Here is an 18,725-nt window from a genome sequence, read left to right as displayed (position 1 = left end):
ACCAGCTTCACTGAGGCCCTGGAGCATGTCCTGAGAAGGGCAATGTCTTTCTTGCAGTGAGGGGCTGAAAACTGAACACGGTACTTAAAGTACAAACTCACTAGAGCTGAGTACAGGGGAACAAACACCTCCCTGGTCCAGCTTCCTATGCTATTTCTTATATATGCTATTTCCAACAGCCAGGATGCTGTTGGCCTTCTTGGCCACCTGGGCACACTGCTAGCACACTGTTCAGCCAAGTGCTGACCAAGCCCACAGGTCCATTTCCTCCACACAGTCTTCCAGCCACTATGCTCCAAGCCTGTAGGGTTACCTGGAGTTGTTGTGGCCAAAGTGCAGGACCCAGCAATTGGTCTTGTTGAACTTCTTCCCATTGGCCTCAGCCCAGCAATACAGCCTGTCCAGGTCCCTCTGTAGAGCCTTCCTACTCTCAGGCACATCAACACTTCCTCCCAGCTTGGTGTCATCTGCAAACTTACTGAAGGTGCACTCAATCCTCTAGTCCAGATCATCAATAAAGATATTGAACAGGACAGGCGATACCCGGTCGCTAGCTGGACTTAACTCCATTCACCATTAGTCTCTGGGCCTGGCCATACAGCCAGTTCTTTACCCAGCAAAGAGTGTACCTGTCCTCATATTGTTTCAATAGGTCCCGATGTACTTGTAAACTGTTTTTTCTCTTCCTGTGTAAACATTTGTGGGACCCACCTGGTGCAAACTTTGTGGTATTTCAATGTTATATTCAATGTTGCCACCATTGTTTCCATTCCGCTCCCTACACAGTTCCCTGGTCATAACCCGCAGATGATCCCTTTGTGTGGAGGAGCTGCTTGAGACGCTCTTCATTTCATGATGTGGTGGCTGTGGAGAGCCATCTGGAATGTGGCTTGTATTTCACATCGCTGTCACCACTGCTGAAATGCACCACCCACCACCTCACTGTGCTCGTATCCAATGTTTGGTCTCCATCAGAATTCAGCAAGTATTGATGAGTGTCAGTGGGTGCAATTTTTTTTATGTGGAGGAATTCCATGACACACTTTTGCTTCATACATGCTTCCCTGTCAGACACCATTTTGCCAGACTTTCCCTCTGCTGACATCTGTTATGTGCCAACAAAATGTAATGGAATATTGACTGGAAAGTTCAAAATCTGCTGCCATACCACCAACATTCACCTCTGATGTCATAGGCCAACGCAGTAAAAAAGAAGGCATTACTTTCAGAGCAGCCATTGTAACATACAAAAGTGCAAATTTCTCATCCTACTTTTTGTCTATTATGCTTTCTGTTAGGTAAGTTCTGACTGCTTATATCTTGTCTCCTTATGAACTTTATGCAAGTGTGTGTGAAACAAACTGTCCGTGCTAAGTGATAGTTTGATTTCTCTGAAGAGGAAAATGGGCACCAAGGTGGATAACAGAAAGGAAAGAAGTATTCTGTTCCTAATCTTATTATTATTCATCTTAGTGATGAATTTACAATGTCATGAAAATTGTACAGCAAAGTACAACCTTACAAAGAGAGACAAAAAGAACAGTTGTAGCTGTCCCTTCTCTATGAGATGAGGACTGAATTTACCCTGGTACGGCTGTGTACTTCAGTGTTTTTTAACTAGTGCCTGCTCACTGGGTACACTTTTACTGGGCAATCAAGAATTCCTCAGCATCCCTGTCTGTGATTGGTTTCTAAAGAGCAAAACTTCCTTCCCTCTTCTGTATTTCTAGTGTTGCTTTTTAGTTTAGGACCAAAGATGGGGGATTCATTAGTAACTGGTCAGAGTGGAGAAGATGAACAACCAAGCATAACTGGCATTTGAGTTTATGTAAGCTTGAAAACTTAAAGTTTGTGAGAATGCTCCTTGCAAACAAATTCAGTGTATGCTCTGTTTAGTTCATTGCTTGCCTTGTACATTTGTGCTGCAGTCCACGTTGTGACTGATCTCCTGAAGATTTCAGACCTCTTACATGGTTTCATCTGTTTATTCTAGGAATAGGAGTTTATAGTAATGCTGTTTATACTAAAGATGGATGAACCATTAGAGCAAACGGAGAGATCATTGTGAACCTTTGCCCTGAACTCAAATCAAACTTTGTGACTTTTAATGTCCTGTTTCCCTTTTCAGTGTCACTGTACTGTTCTGTCAGGATTGGAAACAAGTGCCAAAATATAAATGGTATTTCCAGTGTCAGCCTCAGATTTCACAAGCAAATCTACTCCCATAAGAGAGCATGTGGAGTTTGAGATCTCACAAACTACGGTAGTGAGTGTAACCTTTCTAACTCCTGCTGCTTATTGCAGTTGGCACAAACCACTTACCCAATAGGGTTTGCCCATCGCTATTTTGTATATGCCTATGGAACAAGATACTGTTTTTTGAACTAATACACATTCTGTGGGAAAATGGGTACAGATGATCGCTTGTGGATGAAATACTAAAACATAAATGTTATGTAGCTACATTTTCCTGCTATTCAAATGAGGAGGTTGTGACCATCTTGTCTTGACCTTCTTTCTCCTATATGTGCTGCAAATCTGTTGGCTAATTCTATGAAATTGTACTGGAGCTGTCTAATGCAGAATAACAAACTGAACTTTCTTTTGGACTCTGTATTTGACAACAAAATATTACAAGTGTGTTTCTGGAACCTAGGCTTCTCCAAATTTATTGGCTGTTGCGGAAGTTTTATGGTTTCACATTCCATACTTGGATCCAGTTTTGAGCAATCCATGCAGTAGAGTCTGATTAGTAGAGCCAGTTATAGAAGTAATCAATTCAGGTGGTGTCTGTATTCCTCCTTTCTACTCACAAGGAGGAACTGTATTCCTTCCTCTCTCTCTCTGTTTATTGTTGTATCAAAGAATGATCTGATGTTTGTTTTAACAATGAGATGAAGCTGAATTCACTGCTGTCCAGCACTCCTTAGAACTAGTGTGCTACTCGAATATTTATATCATGCTGACATTTGCTTACTTTAGAGAAGGCTTTATTTGGAATATTTATCATAGTATCTAGGAATTTCCATGTTAAACTGCTGCTGGATCTGAAGGTTGTATATTATTACCTGGGTTCGAGGCCAGTTGCCTAAGGGAAGTTGATTTTCAAAGAACAGAACCAGCTCTGTGGCATTAGCTAGCTGAAGTATGAGCTGGCAAGGATTTTTCTTGGACTGATGTTGAGCAGCCTGGAAACAAGATCTATACCTCGCTTCATGCGTATGGATAGCTTTGTCTGGTGTATTATGGGAAAAGTCAAGAAGCCTCTTCCTGCATACTTGGCACTATGGGTGGTGATGATGTGATATCTGATGTGATCTGTTGACCTAGTTATGGTCTTGGATGGAAAATAAGATTTGACATCTTTTCCTTCCTACTTTTTCCCCCCTGATTTCCACTAGTCTCTTTCCTGAAGGTTAAGGAGGGGAGATTGATGCAGAATTCAGTTCCTGCCTTTCTGACACACTGTGATGCTCTGACCCCCTTTGTACACAGGTCCACTTTGAGACCTGATCAGATCTCAGCCTCCTGTTATTTCCCATCAGCTTATATGACTCTCTCGGGCTTCTGGGACTAGAACTGCTCTTTTGCTGCTGTGCGTAAAGAGGTGCCATGATTTATGAATCAATTAATCACTGCATGCTGAGGAGCTGTTCACAGTAGTTAAACAGTGAAAATAAGATGCTTGAGTATATAATAAAGATGGATCATAATGAATATGATCCTCTACTGCTGAATTCTTTTCCTCTACTCATTTTTTTTTCTAATACGGCTAAACTATCAGTATATGAAATCTGTCTCTTTGATGGCATGGAGTTCACTAAATAACTTGATAAAGGTGGTCTCTATTTGCATAATGTTTTTTTTTTTTTTCTTTTGAATCTTCTGGTTTGATTTCAGTTTGCTGCTGTATCTGATAAAGCTTCGAAGCAGAAAAAGAAAAATAGAGTCTGATACTACTGCCTGTAAATCTTTTTCAAAGCTGAAAAAGATTTTTCAACTATTTTCAACTTTTTAACAAAATCCTCCTTTGTGTCCTCAAACTTGAGGGGAAGCCTGGCCTGTAAAAGTACTTAACTGAGTGAAATTTCCCTAGCAGCAAACTGAATATGAAGCTTTGTTCCTTCATCTACTTTACCAAGCGTGCTGGTCTAGAATTCCTGTTTTTTTGCATGTAAGAGATAACCTTAGACTAGCGCATGAAAATATTAGTTTCCATCACATAGCTGTTGTTCTTTGTTCTATTTAACATATGCGTCATTGCTCTGCATTTGTAAGACTGCAAAGTACAGTGAGAACTAGTCAAGTTGAGTGAGAAGCCCTGTTATGGATCCAGTTTGGCTTCATAATTTACTGAAGTACTGTGCAATTTGAGCCAGCAGTCAATGACTGTAGTCAGATTAGAGTGGCTTATTTAAAGCTCTATCCATTAGATAAGGATATGAGGCAAGAGGCAATCCAATCATGTGATTTTGTCCCCAAAATACGTTTTCCAAGGAGGAAATTGTTCATTACAAATGATTAAAAAATAGTGAACCTTGCTGATTTCACTGGAGTTGCTCTTGATCTTACCTGTGTAACTAAGAGTAGATTTCATTCAAGTTAGAAATGAGGTGCAGTGATGTGAAGCAGGTTAATTTGTTTTCCTTGCCATGCAGCAAAACTTGTAGTGGAATTATAATATTTGTCATTAATCAGTAGAAGTAAAAAGTATTTCTTTTCAACATAAGCTAGTTTCTCATTTTGTTTAACCTGCTGCTGGTATATATTGACTGTATTTAATGCCTTCTGTTTTCTTGCTAAGTTAATGTCATAAATTGGCTTTTGAAATGCATAATCAGCAGTAATAATGTTTCACTGCACTGACTGTGGTTAAATATTTTTTGTCTTGTTTCCCCTTCCTTCTATGTTTTTTAGGACCCGGGCTTCTCTTCAGTGATTCATGACAAACTCCAAGTTCCCAATACTATTCGGAAGGCATGGAATGAGAAAGACAACAGATGTGACGTTTGTGCCACGCACTTGAACCAGCTGAAGCAAGAGGCCATTCAGATGGTGCTGACCTTAGAGCAGGCTGCCAACTCAGAACATTACGATGCCTCTCCAGGATCCCCCCCACCCCTCTCTAATATCCCCACACTAGTGGGTTCCCGGCACATGGGCAGCTTGCAGCCCAGGGACTGGGCATACATGCCCGCTCCTTATGCCACATCTAATTATACAGGCTTTGTTGCCAACAAACACAGTGGAAAACCCAACAGTCTAGGAATTGTCAATGGGGTGGAGAAGAAAAATGGCTCTCCTGGACACCAAGCCAAGGTCAGCTTTCAGATGGCCACCAGCCCCAGCAATGGTAATGTTCTCAATTCTGTGGCTATCCAGGCTCATCAGTACCTTGATGGCACTTGGTCTTTGTCGAGAACGAACGGCGTTACTCTATATCCCTACCAAGTAAGTAGTTTTAAATAAGAGAGTTTTTTCTTTTTATTTTTTTTCCCTATAGAGGCTTGCAGGAGCATGCTAATGCTGCTTGCTCCTGTTGAGAAGTACAGCCATTCACATACTAAGGACCAGAACAAGAAGTGTTTTAAATTCTCTTTTACCTGGTAGGGAATTGAATTGTGGGAGACAGAGATCATGACCAATATTATTTAAAACAACTTTTATTAATACAGCTGTTACTATTAATAGAACCAAATTGTTATTAATAACCAATAACTAGTCTTACAGTCTGTTCGTTTGTTCCTTCACACGGATCATGCATCTCACTCATAATATTTGATTGGAGATTGAGCTTATGGCTAGGAGGCCAACCATACTTGTTTATTTATGGAAAGCAGTGCTGATGTACCTGTACTTCTGTCTAGGTGTTCATAAAAAAGTGTCTTTTGGTTCATCAGTTCTATATATGATCCTATCACCTTGGGGTAGTAACTACCACATGTGTTGATGTGGCTCAAAGTTACATACATTCTTATTTCTGCTAGTGTGTGCTGGTGGCCTTCTGCAGATTAAACTGATTCTTGGTGTTTTGATTTGTATTAGTTCTCATGAATTCAGAAGGCCCAGTAATTTCCAGAGCTTAAATGTTTGAGGAAAATTTTCCTGTACTTATCAACATGTTGTTTTGTACCTTTCTGGACTATTTTTGGGTAACCATCCATGTTCACGAGTACTTGTGGAACCCATCCACATTAACTCACACAGAAGGGGAAAGTAGGTTTTTCAAAACACTTAGTTGTAGGTTGTGGGTGTTTTATTGTGCCCAAGCACTTAGAGATTGCAACAGAAGCCTATTCTTTTTCAACTCTCCCAGCCATCCCTGTTGGCTTCCTTAGATACATGAGTAAGTATCTTCGGAAGTTGGTCTTTCTATTAAGTTATGAACAGACTACAAGGTAGGTCCCTAAATTAATATTTAGGATTTATTGGTATGAGAGTGACTAATGTTATTGCCAGAAATAAAACAATGTTAATCATACGCATTAAGTTGTCACTGTGCACCAAAGAAGACTTGGTAAAACTAGTAGTGCATTACAATTATTTTACTTGGAAAATATGTGACTTTATAGTTTTGTGGATCTATGCTGTAGTGAACCTGAATCACATTTGGGCAGGTCACTATGTAATCACAGTTTGATCTAAGAAAAAAAGTAAAAAAAGAATGCATGTTAAGAAAACTGAATCATAATTTTTATTAGGAAAATCAGTTTAGGTTCATTGCATTCATGATCTCATTTAACTCATCTATGAAAATGTATTGTGTTTATCTTTTAATAATGTTCATGATTCCTAGGCAGTTTGTTTTGTCTTAAAAATACTCACTAAGGAGAATCTAATACTCAAGACTTTCTGGACCAATACTGTTTGGCTCTACTTAGCACAAAGACTATTCCCTAGCATTTTCCTTTCCTTTAGCTAACCTTGAAATAGAAAGGATAGTAGTTGAAATTTGCTAACAGGTTCAACACCTTCCCCCAAACCAAACAACAAAAAAAAACCAAAAACCCCACTACCCCAGCGATGCTGGTTTGTGATGGACTGTTAATTGATAGTAAGGTTTTAATTCTTAAAGAGATTGTAAAATTTCAAATACTGAAATTCTCACCTTACTCAAGTGTCACACTTAATTGTCCAGCCAGGGAATTATAATGATAGCTTTTCTCCTTGAGCACGTTGAAAGAATTTTAGTGTTTGGTTATGTAGTATCTGTATCAGACTGGAAATTAATCAAGTAAGAATAACTTTAACAAGTGATCTCTTTGCAACTTGAGGTAGTAAGAAGATGCTAGCATTGATTTATTTTTTCTGCTCTTAAGCACAGAAAACAATTTTATTTACTATATTTTTTTCAGAACATTTTAGTTCTCCCTGCCTCATTTATATATTATATATTTTTCACTATTTTCTTACTATTGCAGTTACAAAATCCTGCTGGAGAAGAGCACTAGGAGGATACATCTGTTATCCTATCGAATTTAGAACCCTGATTTTATTTATTTGAAGGAGAATTTTTTAAAAGAAGAGAGAAATGCTAGTTATTTGTAAATGTATATACGTTAATTTTTTCTTTCCTTAAGAATAGCAATTAAGTAAACTTCACTGTGTACTAGCTTAGAAGAATAGAAAATAATGTAAAGAATCTATTGGGATAGAAAGCCTTGCACCTCACACAGAGGTACTGTGCTCTTCTGCATTATAGTTTTGTCAAACTTATGCTCAGAGAGAACTCAGTCTCATCTCTCTAGACTTAATGGCACCTGTTTGAAGTTTGAAGGTAAATTTGCTTCTGTTAGGCAGTCTAGATAACTTGACAGAAATGCTTGAGTGCCTTGAAACATGACCTTATTTTCTTCCTGAATTATCACCAAAAAGTGAAACACTTTAGTCTGGAAGAGACGTTCTGTGCCTCAGAACTGATTCATGACAATTTTAGTTGCTAAAAAATATTCCTACTATTGTGATTTCTAGGATATTGGTTGTTTCTTAGGATCTTCTCCTCCAGACTGCCTAACCTTGTTGGGGGGAATGAATGGAGGGCATGAACAAAGCTTTTGTTTCAGTTCTCCTGAAATAAATAAGTGTTGTGATATTGTAGGGCTCAGATGCTGCAGTAGCATAGACCAGGTCTTAAAATGGTACCCACTATTCAGTCAGTTCTGCAGAAAAAATAGTTGCTATCAGAAGTAAAACAAATGCAAATTTATACATTAGTCAATTTTGTAATTTAGTATATGTTTACAGCCTGAGAAATAGAAGTAGTAATGTCTAACTGGAGATCTGTGTCAGATGTAAAAGAACCTCTGTCATGATACAGACAGTTCAGCACTGGAATAAATTTCTCGGAGGCATGTTGGTACCTCCTTAGAATAAGTCAGAGAATTATCTGCTCACAGTTGTTTAGGCAAAACTGACCCTACCTGGAGATTACCCCAAATGACCCCATTAGTCCCCACCAGCCTTGTTTTATGTAATTCCACATTTAGTTACTCTTTAACGAGACAGAAACAAAGATCTACATCCAAAAACCTGTGATCTTCCCTAGACCTGGCTCACAAATGAACAGCTTATGGAGTTCTCTCCAGGGAGCTGAATCACACTTTGCTGGCAAGCAGTCCTCTTGTGAAACAGGGAGTCACATGCAAGGAAAGGGAACTGATTAATCTTAAAATGTATGAGCCATTAAGAACCTCCTATTAACACTGGAATGCTGAAATGGTTACTTTGTGAGGGTAACCGTAACCCGTTTCTGTGGAATACGAGTCAGAAAATACCAGCCAAAGTTCAGTACAATGAATAGTCTGGAAACTGTGCTCTTTCAGTCACCAGAGGATAGCATTTGGATACATACCACAGGGATCAGGCTATGTTTTAACACTTGTAAATGCTTCTGTTGATCTCTTTGTATCTCCAAGTGATTTCAGTCCTTCCCTGCTGAGAAAAAATTGTTGAAATTGTTCAGGTTTTACCTGTAATGTGCAACTACTAATGTGAAATCACAGTGTTAAGTACCTTTCTGTTGCTTACCAGTTATCATATAGTGCTTTCAAAGAACAAGAAACTATTGAGCTTAAGATGCTGTTGCAGGAGCCATAAATACCTTGTTGAGATGACTGCTGCTATTCATTTTTATACAGAGTGTGATTCTAAATTGAATGCATAACTTTTTTATTACTTTGTTATCCGAAGCTACTAAAAAGCTGCTGGTTCAGCTATTTTACCACCACATTAAAGAGCAGATTAAATAAATTAATAGATTAATGAAATAGATTTGAGTCCTTAGTAGCTCAGAATTATGTAGACTTTGCTTTTGAAGGGAAATGAGTAGACAATAGGTGAGTAGATTAAAGTGGTTGCAGTAAAGCCTTCAGAGTAAAATGTGCACCTCTGTTTAGAAGTAGTTATTCCTCTTTAGAACCAGCACTCTCTTTTAGCCTGAATTAACTGCGTAGTTCTCCTGTGTTGGTATGTTTCTAAAGTGTGGCATTAGCTGCTTTGTGGTTTGAACTGCAGAACATAAAATTTCTTTGGTCCATGGGGCACCTGTGGTTACCTTACTGAATCTTCATCTTTTAATGTTTTAGATTTTAAGTAGATTATTTAAATCCAATATAAAATTATCCCTGGAGGTGTTCAAGAAACGTTTAGATATAGCATTGAGAGACATGGTTTAGTGGGGTTATTGGTGGTAGATGAATGGTTGGACTAGGTGATCTTGTAGGTCTTTTCCAACCTAGCTAATTCTATGATTCTACGATTCTGTGATTAGCAACAGCATGGTTGGGAGATCTGAGTGACAGGAAAGTAAGAGAATAAACAGATCTAGGAAATGCCAGCAGCTTCAGGAATAATATGGGCTGTGGAAGGGAAGGATGGGGAACAGACAATGTGGCTGTTGATTTGGGTATGGTGATACCTCCTGCTTCTGACCTTGAGGTTGTGAAGTTTGAATTTGGCATAGAAAAAGATGTACATGTAAGGATTTGAGTGGGGATATTGTGATCATAATGATAGTCAAGGAAAAAGTGCTTCTTTCTCCACAGCACATGAAAAGACCCTTTTGACCAAAAGTTTGGAAAATGAAATTTTAAACTACATAGTGCCTCCTGGCCTCAGGCGTAATGATCTCAAGCCTATTCAGAGAATTATCAAAGGCTTTGTTTGTGTACAATTGATGAAAGCCTACAGTATGTGCTTTCTGTTTCCTCTTTATGTAAAATATGTGTTTAGAAGAACACTGTTCTCTGAGAAAGAACCAGCTTGTTCTGGAGTTCTGCAGTGATGAATGATTTGTTTGGAGTTTACTTAGGTCATGGCTGTCTCATAACACATCAGTTCTTTCAGGCACAGTCTTTTAAAAAGAAACTGGTAATGATTAGAGTTGGGCACAAGATGAAGAGTTCGGATACAGAGCCAAAGCCTATGTGTGGAGTATTCTCATCCAGGATTTGGATTCTGAGCTTTTTTCTTAGTCTCTACTGTCTAATTTACTTCTTTTCCACTTGCTGCTGCTGTTGCTTCTTCAAGTGTTCAGTGTGATAAGGCTAAAATGTTAGTGATTGCTACAGCAGTACCACAGTAACTTAAACAGCTTCTAAAACATATCATGCAAGCTACAGAAATCATGTTACTTGTTCCATCTGTAGATTGACAGGTGTCTTCCTAGAGCCAGACCCATTTTGCCAAAGCATCTTAGCAACAATGGTAAAGGAGATCTATATACTGTCTTTTCTAATACCATATTCTTACATGACCACGCATGATTCTGTACAAGATCTGTAATGCAGGAGGTTTTTTTTGTCTGTGTGCAGTTAGGTTTTGGTCCAGAATTTTTTGGCGTATCTTCAGTCACTGAATGTGTGAGGTCTATATTTGAGTGTGGTGGCTTCCTGAAATATGTAGAAAATTTTGTTTGTCTTACTGACAGATTATAAATGATAATGCTGAGAAACTCTTGCTCTTATTTTTTGATTTTTTCATTCAGTGACCTGGACTCTAACAATGAAGTAACTCAGAGAGAGACTGTAGACTGGGAGCACAGGAATTTTGTTTCCTAAGCTTGTTTGACTGGGCCAAGGAACAGATTGTCAAACAAATTCATTGACGCTCAAATTAATATCCTCACTTGAATATCTCAGTTGCCCTTATTCCTCATGCATTAGTTGTTATCTCTGAAGTAGCTTTCTTCTGACTAAAAGCCTTTTTAATCCACATCACCTGTAATTAGATATGACCCTACTAAAGTCACAGTATATCATCAGCTGACATTTTGCCACGATTGTTTGATCATTCAATTTGTATATTATACAAATTGGTTACTTGTATTTCACTCCTCCTCAGCTAACAGCCCAGTTGTATATGGATTCCCTAATACCATCAGGAGAGGAAACTGAAGTCCTTGCTAACTGTTGGAGGGGTTTATTTTTTGCATTGCTCTGGTGTGATTTGATCTTGTATGGCATTTTTATGCATGACTTAATGACCTGAGAATCATTACTTTTCCCCTTCATGATACCAGGATGACGAAGGGAAGAAAGAGGTAAAAGGTATCCCATGGACTGAAAAGAGCTAAGTAGGCTTATCCTATGAGTATGAAAACCCCATGACTCAGATGTGATGTGAGGAAGAAATCTGTGGACTATTACAGGAGTGAGTTAATCCTGTAACTTAGTGAAAGCCAGGAGATCACAATTAAGGAGGATTTGGAGTTTTGGTTTTCTTCTCTACTTTATAGATTAAGAATTTTTTCCAAGTGTGAGACTGATTTCTTTTCTGAAACAATAGCTGTGCTGATTGCTTGCATCACTGTACAAAAGAATAAACTGAGAGAAGATATGGTTTAACAGTGAGGAAAAATGATGCAGAAATGGGATGGAGATCGGGAGACAATAAACAGATTCATTAACACGTATTTCTCTTTGTTTCCTATACTGTAAATAAGGTGGCACAGAACCAGAAAAAAAATGGTCAGCTTCTCCTTATGCTTAATTTTATAGTTCAAGAACGTAGAGATTCAAAAATTAAGACAGCCTATTCAGAAATGAGAAGAAACATGCTTTTCATGTGATATACAGTTCTGAGGAACCTACTACCATAGAAATAGTGTTGATGCCAAAAGCTTAGGAAAATACGTAAAAGAGGCATGTGCTTAAGTGAGCAGTTAAAAATAAAAGAAACCATCATCAAAACGTTTCTGTTACTAGAATAATAATAATGAAAAAATAAAAATTAAGGATATCTTTCCATATAGCATAAGGTGATTGATATCTTACATTCTAGGGGGAAGTTTTCCTTTAAATACAACTAATACGTCTAATATATAGTTAAGGACTAGTATTCTTGAAACCACCACTGAAGCTTTCCAGTACTGGTGTAAGTAGGATGACTGGGAGAGGGATTCTGATGTGCTTAGTTAGCTCTTACGCTCTTTGTCTCTCTGTTTGGGAAGTGGCCCTTGAGTGGCAGCTGGAGAGAGAGCCAAGATTGGAGCATGAACCTGGAGAAGGTTAAACACCAGATGACAAGAGATGGCTGGTGCTGTGTTTTGGATGGAGCCCTGTAACAAACAGATTAGTGAAGAGTGCTTTTCCAACAATTTCAACAACACTGCTGGAGCTCAGTGTAGTTGTACATTTCATACTCCTTTATTTTTATTCCTTACTGAAGTATGTGAAGATTCATTACTTCTGAAAACTTTCTTGAGTTGAATCATTAGTATGAGTAATGTGCTGATCTTTAAAGATGCGTAGTGATCAGTCCAGTGACCGATATTACTCATGTATCTTGCTGTTTTTCTACATCTGTTGCAAAAATAGAGAAAATAGAGATGTTTGCTCAAGGGTAACTCATTCCATCTGAGATGTAGAAAGAATGAGGGTTGACAAAAGAGTTAAGAAATTTTTAGTAGTTTTCCTTTAGATTCCTAAAGGGAATCTGTCTTCACCCAAAAAAGACATAAATCAATGTATTGTCTCCATGTCATAGACATTTGTTTCTCACATTGGTGCACAGAATTAGATTTAGGAACGTCATAATAAATGTGATGTTCCTTTGATTTTGCTTAGGAATTAGGAGCTCAGCTTTTAAGTACGAAGAATTGCATTATTGTGCAAAAAATAAACTAACAAAGCTTTTTCTTTTTTTTCTTTGATGCTATGCTTTTGAGAAGTAAGGAACAAATAGCTAGGGGCTGATGTAACTCTGAAATGTGATTCCTCACAGTTATTATGTAAAGCCATTGTTTCCTTTTCTCTGAAGTTTCTGAAACAGTGTTGGAAATGGAGCATCAAATTCACTGCTGGCATAGCTCTTTCTTTAATTCAGCACATTTGAATTAAAGCAATTGTTTTTTCCCCTGTCATGAAACAGTTTAGTTGAGAATTTTAGGTATAATGAGAAAAAAGGTCAGTAAAATTTCCCCTCTGGACTTCAAGAGAGAAAACTTAGAGCTACTTAGGGAGCTAGATAGCAATGTCCTCTGGGAATCTGCTTTAGAGGGTTTAGAGATCCGTGAGAACTGGACACTTTTTAGGAAATGTCTTTTAAAAGCACAATGGGAGGCAGTCTTACTGTGCAAGTGGGGCAGAAGACCAACTTGGCTTAATAGGGATCTACTCTTGGAACTTAAGGAGGAAAAAAAAAAAAAAAGATTTCTGGAAACAAGATCAGGATTCACAGGGAGATTGTAGAGTTGGAGTTCACATTTGTAGGGAGAAAAGAAAAAAAAGCCAAAGTTCAGATCGAGTTGACACTAGTCCATATGGTATCAGACAACAAAAAAAGGCTTTTATGAGTATCTCAACAGCAATAGATTTAAAGGAAATGCTGGACTGATAGATGAAGGTGGTTACAAAGAAGTAGGGATGGGGAAAGGACAGAGGCATTTAATGCTTTTTTTGCCTCAGTTTTTAATAGTAATGATACATTTGTCTGGTGGACAATCACTAGTGGTGTTTCCTAGGGCTCAGTAGTGGGGCCATTTCTGTTCAACATTATTGGTGATCTGGATGTGGGAATCGAATGTATCCTTACCAAGTCTGCTTATGATAACGAACTGGGATGTGCTGTTATTCCCCGTAGGGGATGAAAGTCCCTGCAGAGAGATCTAGATTGAAGCACTGGGCAGTCAACAGTGGCATGAAATTCAACAAGTGTAAATCCTGGGTTCTGTACATGGGACAGAGTGATGCCAGACAGAGGCACAGACTGGGAGACGTATGGCTGGAGAGCGGCCCTTGCAGATAAATAGCTAGGGATGATGATTGATTGTTGGCTCAACATGAATCGGCAGTATGCCCTGGCAGCCAAGAGGGCAAACTACATTTTGGGGTGCATTAAACCACAGTGTAGCCAGCCAATCAAAACAGGTGATTGTCCCACTATATTTAGCGGTAGTGTGGCCTTGAATATTAAAATCTGGGCTCCACGATATAAAAAGGACGTTAAGGTCCTTGAAAGCATCCCAAGCAGGGTAACAAAGCTGATAAGAGGGTTGAAAGGCATATCTTATGAGGGGTGTCTGAGGACACTTGAGTTGTCCAATCTGGAGAAAAGGAAGCTTAGAGGTAACCTCATTGCTCCCTGCGACTTCCCAGGCTTGGAAGTGGAGAGGGAAGTGCTTCACTTCTGTTTCTGTAGCATCTCCCACGCAACCAATAGTAGAGCATGTGGTAACAGCTTAAAGCTACATCAGGAGAGGTTCAGACTTAACATTAGGAAAAATGTATTTACTGTGAAGGTGGTCAAACTCTGTAACAGGTTTCTGAGGGATGTGGTTGATGGCCCAATGCCTGTCAGTATTTAGAAGGCATTTGGATAACGCCCTAACTAATATGCTTTAACTTTTGATTTTTCCTGAAATGGTAAGGCAGTTGGACTCAAGTGTTCTTTGTAGGTCCCTTCCAACTGGACTGTTCTATTTTCCAAAGCATTATAAACCTGAGAGATGAGTGTTGTCAGATAAAATACATTTGAGGCCAAACTCTATTTTCTCTCGCTCCACAATAATTGTCTTGCAGCTGGCATGACATCAGTGTAGTAGAGATAAGAATGAGATCAATGTCCACCCTATAATATCTGTTCAGTTGGAGTGTGAGAACGGCAGTGATGATGGAAGTGGACATAGTGTTTTGCACTCCAAGTAGTCTTGGCTTCCCTTTGTGTTGGTGGGTGGAAAGGCTTGTTTCTTCCACATGCCTTTGATCTAACTCTAAGCTGAAGAGTCTGTTGGAGTTGCTCTCTTGCCAAATGAAAGCAGAAGGCCAATCATACAGCAACTTTTGTACTTTAATTTGCATAGCTCTATTCAGTGGAGAGTAAGGAAGGATTACATCCATACAGGGGTGAGGAAAAAACCACTCTCACCTAATGAACCCACCTTTTTAAAAAATCCACAATGTTCTCTGAGGAGAAATGAAATTTCACTTCACCTTTCACACTCAGCTAACCTCTCTAGCTGAACTTAGAACTGCTCTGAAGATTGAAGGGAAAGGAGAGTAATGAGTTCTCATCTTCCAAGAGGTTGGTCTGAGCTTGTTGTGCTTTTTGTCACTAGGAAATGTCAGTAGAAGCGTCTGTAGCTTTGCCTTTCATAGGAACACAGCAGTCACCATCACTCATGTCATTAAGGTACCTGAGGACTTTGGTTTTATAAGTTAAAAAAAAAAAAGTCTGACTGGTAGATGTGATCATCCAAAGACTATTCTGCAACAATTGCAAAGTATTAGCAGCCTAGGTAGGAGGGCAAATGAGGGGTTCCTGTTGTGATAGCTCTTTGAATCAAGTAAATGTCTGTCACAAGTAGGCTTCAAATTATTTGATTCTTTTAAAATCTGTGAAAACGACATGTATGTGTTTTTGTTAAACAGCTGGTAAATTTATGCACAGGCTTTTGACTAGTTGGGAAGACAGAAGAAGAATTAAGGGTTAGAACTGTACTTAATGACATCACTTTTTCTTCTCTAGCCTCATGGTAGCTGCGTTGATCTACAATGAGTGCGGTTTGGTGTCTCACTGGATAGTTGTAATGCGCTCCTATGATGTGAATTCTGCAATTCCTTTGTATCTTTTACTGCTCTATCTACTACTTTTTAAGAAGATCAAGACTATTAAAAATCAGCCTAAACTCTGCTTTTGTTGAAAAATTCTTTTATAATCTTTTATAATTCTTTTATAATATATTATAATTATTTTATAATTTTCTAATATAATGTGATATTTTCTTTCCTCTAAGGGAGATATAGCTAATAATTAAATATAAGCCAATTTGAGACTCGGGATTGGTGTCCATGGCTTATTTCTTCCAGAATTAAAGAGAGAAAAGATTCTTAGTAAATGTTCTATTTTCATAAGATAGTTGTTGCTTTGTTTTTTGGCCTCAGATACTTTTTGGTCAGGTCAGAATGTCCAGTTGTCAATAGCTACGCAAACAGTTTGGAGGAAGGCTACTGAAGATAGTGATCACATTGTGTCAGAGGGCAATATAGTGCCAGTAGAAGTACAGGAAGGGACTGATAGTCACTATGAATTTTGCAGGTGGATGTATTCAAACCTTCCATCTTTGCAGTAGATGTAACTAGTGTCAAAAAGAAAAATTGCAGTGCTTTATTACTTTTTTTTTTCCAATCCTGGCAAATTTAGGCCACTGGAGGTAGGCAGTGTTACTTGTTTTAAATGCAATCCATGTGCACAATCATCTCTGTGTTTTGTTCTTGTATATTTTCTCAATTGATTGTGGTGAAATATAGAAGATACAAAATTAATTCAATTGTTATTAGAGAAATTATACAGAACACATCTGAAGAAAATGTGTAGTAGTGAGATCTCATCAATTTTAAATTGATCAGTTTCCCTTATCCCTGTAGTTCACTGCCAGTGCACAGGAAGTAGGAAATGGATACAACACAATTCTCAGTTGTACGATGAAGATGTATTGTGGCAGCAATCACAGGCGGGACTGACAGAGCAAGTGCGCTCAAAAACCTCTGTCTGCATTTGGACCAGGTTCTCTGAAGCTCCCAGTGAAGAGCCTGCAATGTTAGGCAGGTTGAACTAGGGGCTTAGCTGGCAAGCTTGTGGAAGATTTCTCTTGCATGGTTTGGTTTTTTTTTCTTTTTGCCTTGATGTAACCAGATCTATCATCATTTGTCCTGTTCAGCAAACAATAAAACCAGCTACTATTCAGGTGACTTACGAGAACAGCATGGTTAAGGGTTCCTGGCTACCAAGGCTCCTTGACAAATTGTAAGGAAGTCAGGGAGTGTAAGTGCTAAAGAAATAATGACATTGTTTTCATGTAAATGAGTGTTTTGGAGGGAAGTACCTAGTTTCTTGTTCCCTTTTATCCCAGCAGCCAAGCCTAGTTTGAGCTGGGCCTTTGCCTTTCTAATTTTCTCCCTGCACATCCTAACAACCTCTTTGTACTCTCTCCGAGTTGCAATGTTACATGTATTTATTCTGCCTCTGATCTTTTGGACATCCTTGCTTTGTTTTCTTTATTCGTGTACACATGTATTTCTGCTTATATGCACTCAAATACATCTTTTCCTTTCTCTTAAGATTTCCTCTTAGAAAGACTCCTTTGCCGCTTCCAAAGGAAACTGTGGGGAAACTTCAGGATAGATTCTGATCTGAAATCAATGTGAAATCAAGTTTACTTCTGCATGTTATAGACCAGCAATCATGCCTTTATGCTTTTAGTAACATTATGCTATCCCGCTGACATTAAGAAAATCAAAGAATAGTAGAGCACTGAGATTTAAAAGTTAATGTTACAGAATGGGGACTGTTTCAGCCCCTCTTTAGAATTCTTGTTAAGCAGCGTTTCTAGAAAGTGTTTCAAGAGTGGTTATTATCCTGTGCATTGAATGGTCCTCTGCTGCTTGGAGCTAGTTTGTGTCCATCTTGCATTCCTTTTGTCCTGGTGTAAATGATTGTGCAAAATAACTATTTACTGTTCAATATGTCTGCAGAATACTTTACGAAATGACGGAGACCTTTTTCCTCATGTGTATAGATTACATCGCTGCACTCCCATTGACCTCTAGTCAGTGATCTTTCTTTTGGCATGTCACTGTGGAGCAGAAAATCTGTTCATGATGGTCTATTAAAATTTAATTAAAATAAAGACTTCCTTTCAAAAACTGATTTAAAAGTAACTTTTGAAACTTTTGTGTTACAAATTGAGTAAACAAGTTGAAGAGGAAAAGTCCAGAATATTTCATGAGCAAATAAAAATTCTCTGTGGGGTGCTGAAAGCCAAAATGAAAATTGAAGGTAACCATAAGGCATTTATTACAGTTCAGCATGGTTTCCTATATTTCAGATGGTTAGCCTGCTTGTTGTTGTTATATTTGGACTTCATTAAATGCATTTAATTAAATCTGTTGTAAATCTGTTTTATTCGCAGTGGGCCCGTTCATATAATCTCAGTGTTTGCTTATAAAAAATATCAACCAACATTTCCTACATTAATTTTAATCACTGTTTATCTTTAGGCCCTAGTGGAGTGTGCTTTGTCAGTTTAGGTTATTGTGCAATGACTTTTTGTCTTTATTTGCCGTGTAGGAGAAAGATAGTCATTGCTGCTGTGCATAAAAGGTAGAGAAATAACTTGTTGAAGATTATTTAGGGTGACTTTTATGAGGAAGAAATGCATGTAGCTTTAAGACATGACTATATACTTTCAGATAATTTTCATAAGCTGATATTTTCTCTTAATCTTCTGG

General features: G+C 38.3%; 1 protein-coding gene across 2 annotated transcripts in view; it reads left to right on the top strand.

Annotated features, from left to right (window-relative positions):
• The window catches only part of KIF26B (kinesin family member 26B), a 295,598-nt gene that overhangs the window by 90,864 nt on the left and 186,009 nt on the right, over positions 1-18,725 (top strand). For both annotated transcript variants that reach the window (XM_021391286.1, XM_021391287.1), the window contains one exon: positions 4,918-5,451. In XM_021391286.1, the coding sequence (XP_021246961.1) occupies positions 4,918-5,451 (534 nt within the window). The remainder of the gene's footprint in view (positions 1-4,917; positions 5,452-18,725) is intronic.

Source organism: Numida meleagris, chromosome 3 (genome assembly GCF_002078875.1).
Source record: "Numida meleagris isolate 19003 breed g44 Domestic line chromosome 3, NumMel1.0, whole genome shotgun sequence".
NCBI lineage: Eukaryota > Metazoa > Chordata > Aves > Galliformes > Numididae > Numida > Numida meleagris.
This window is presented reverse-complemented; position numbering and strand designations above follow the sequence as displayed.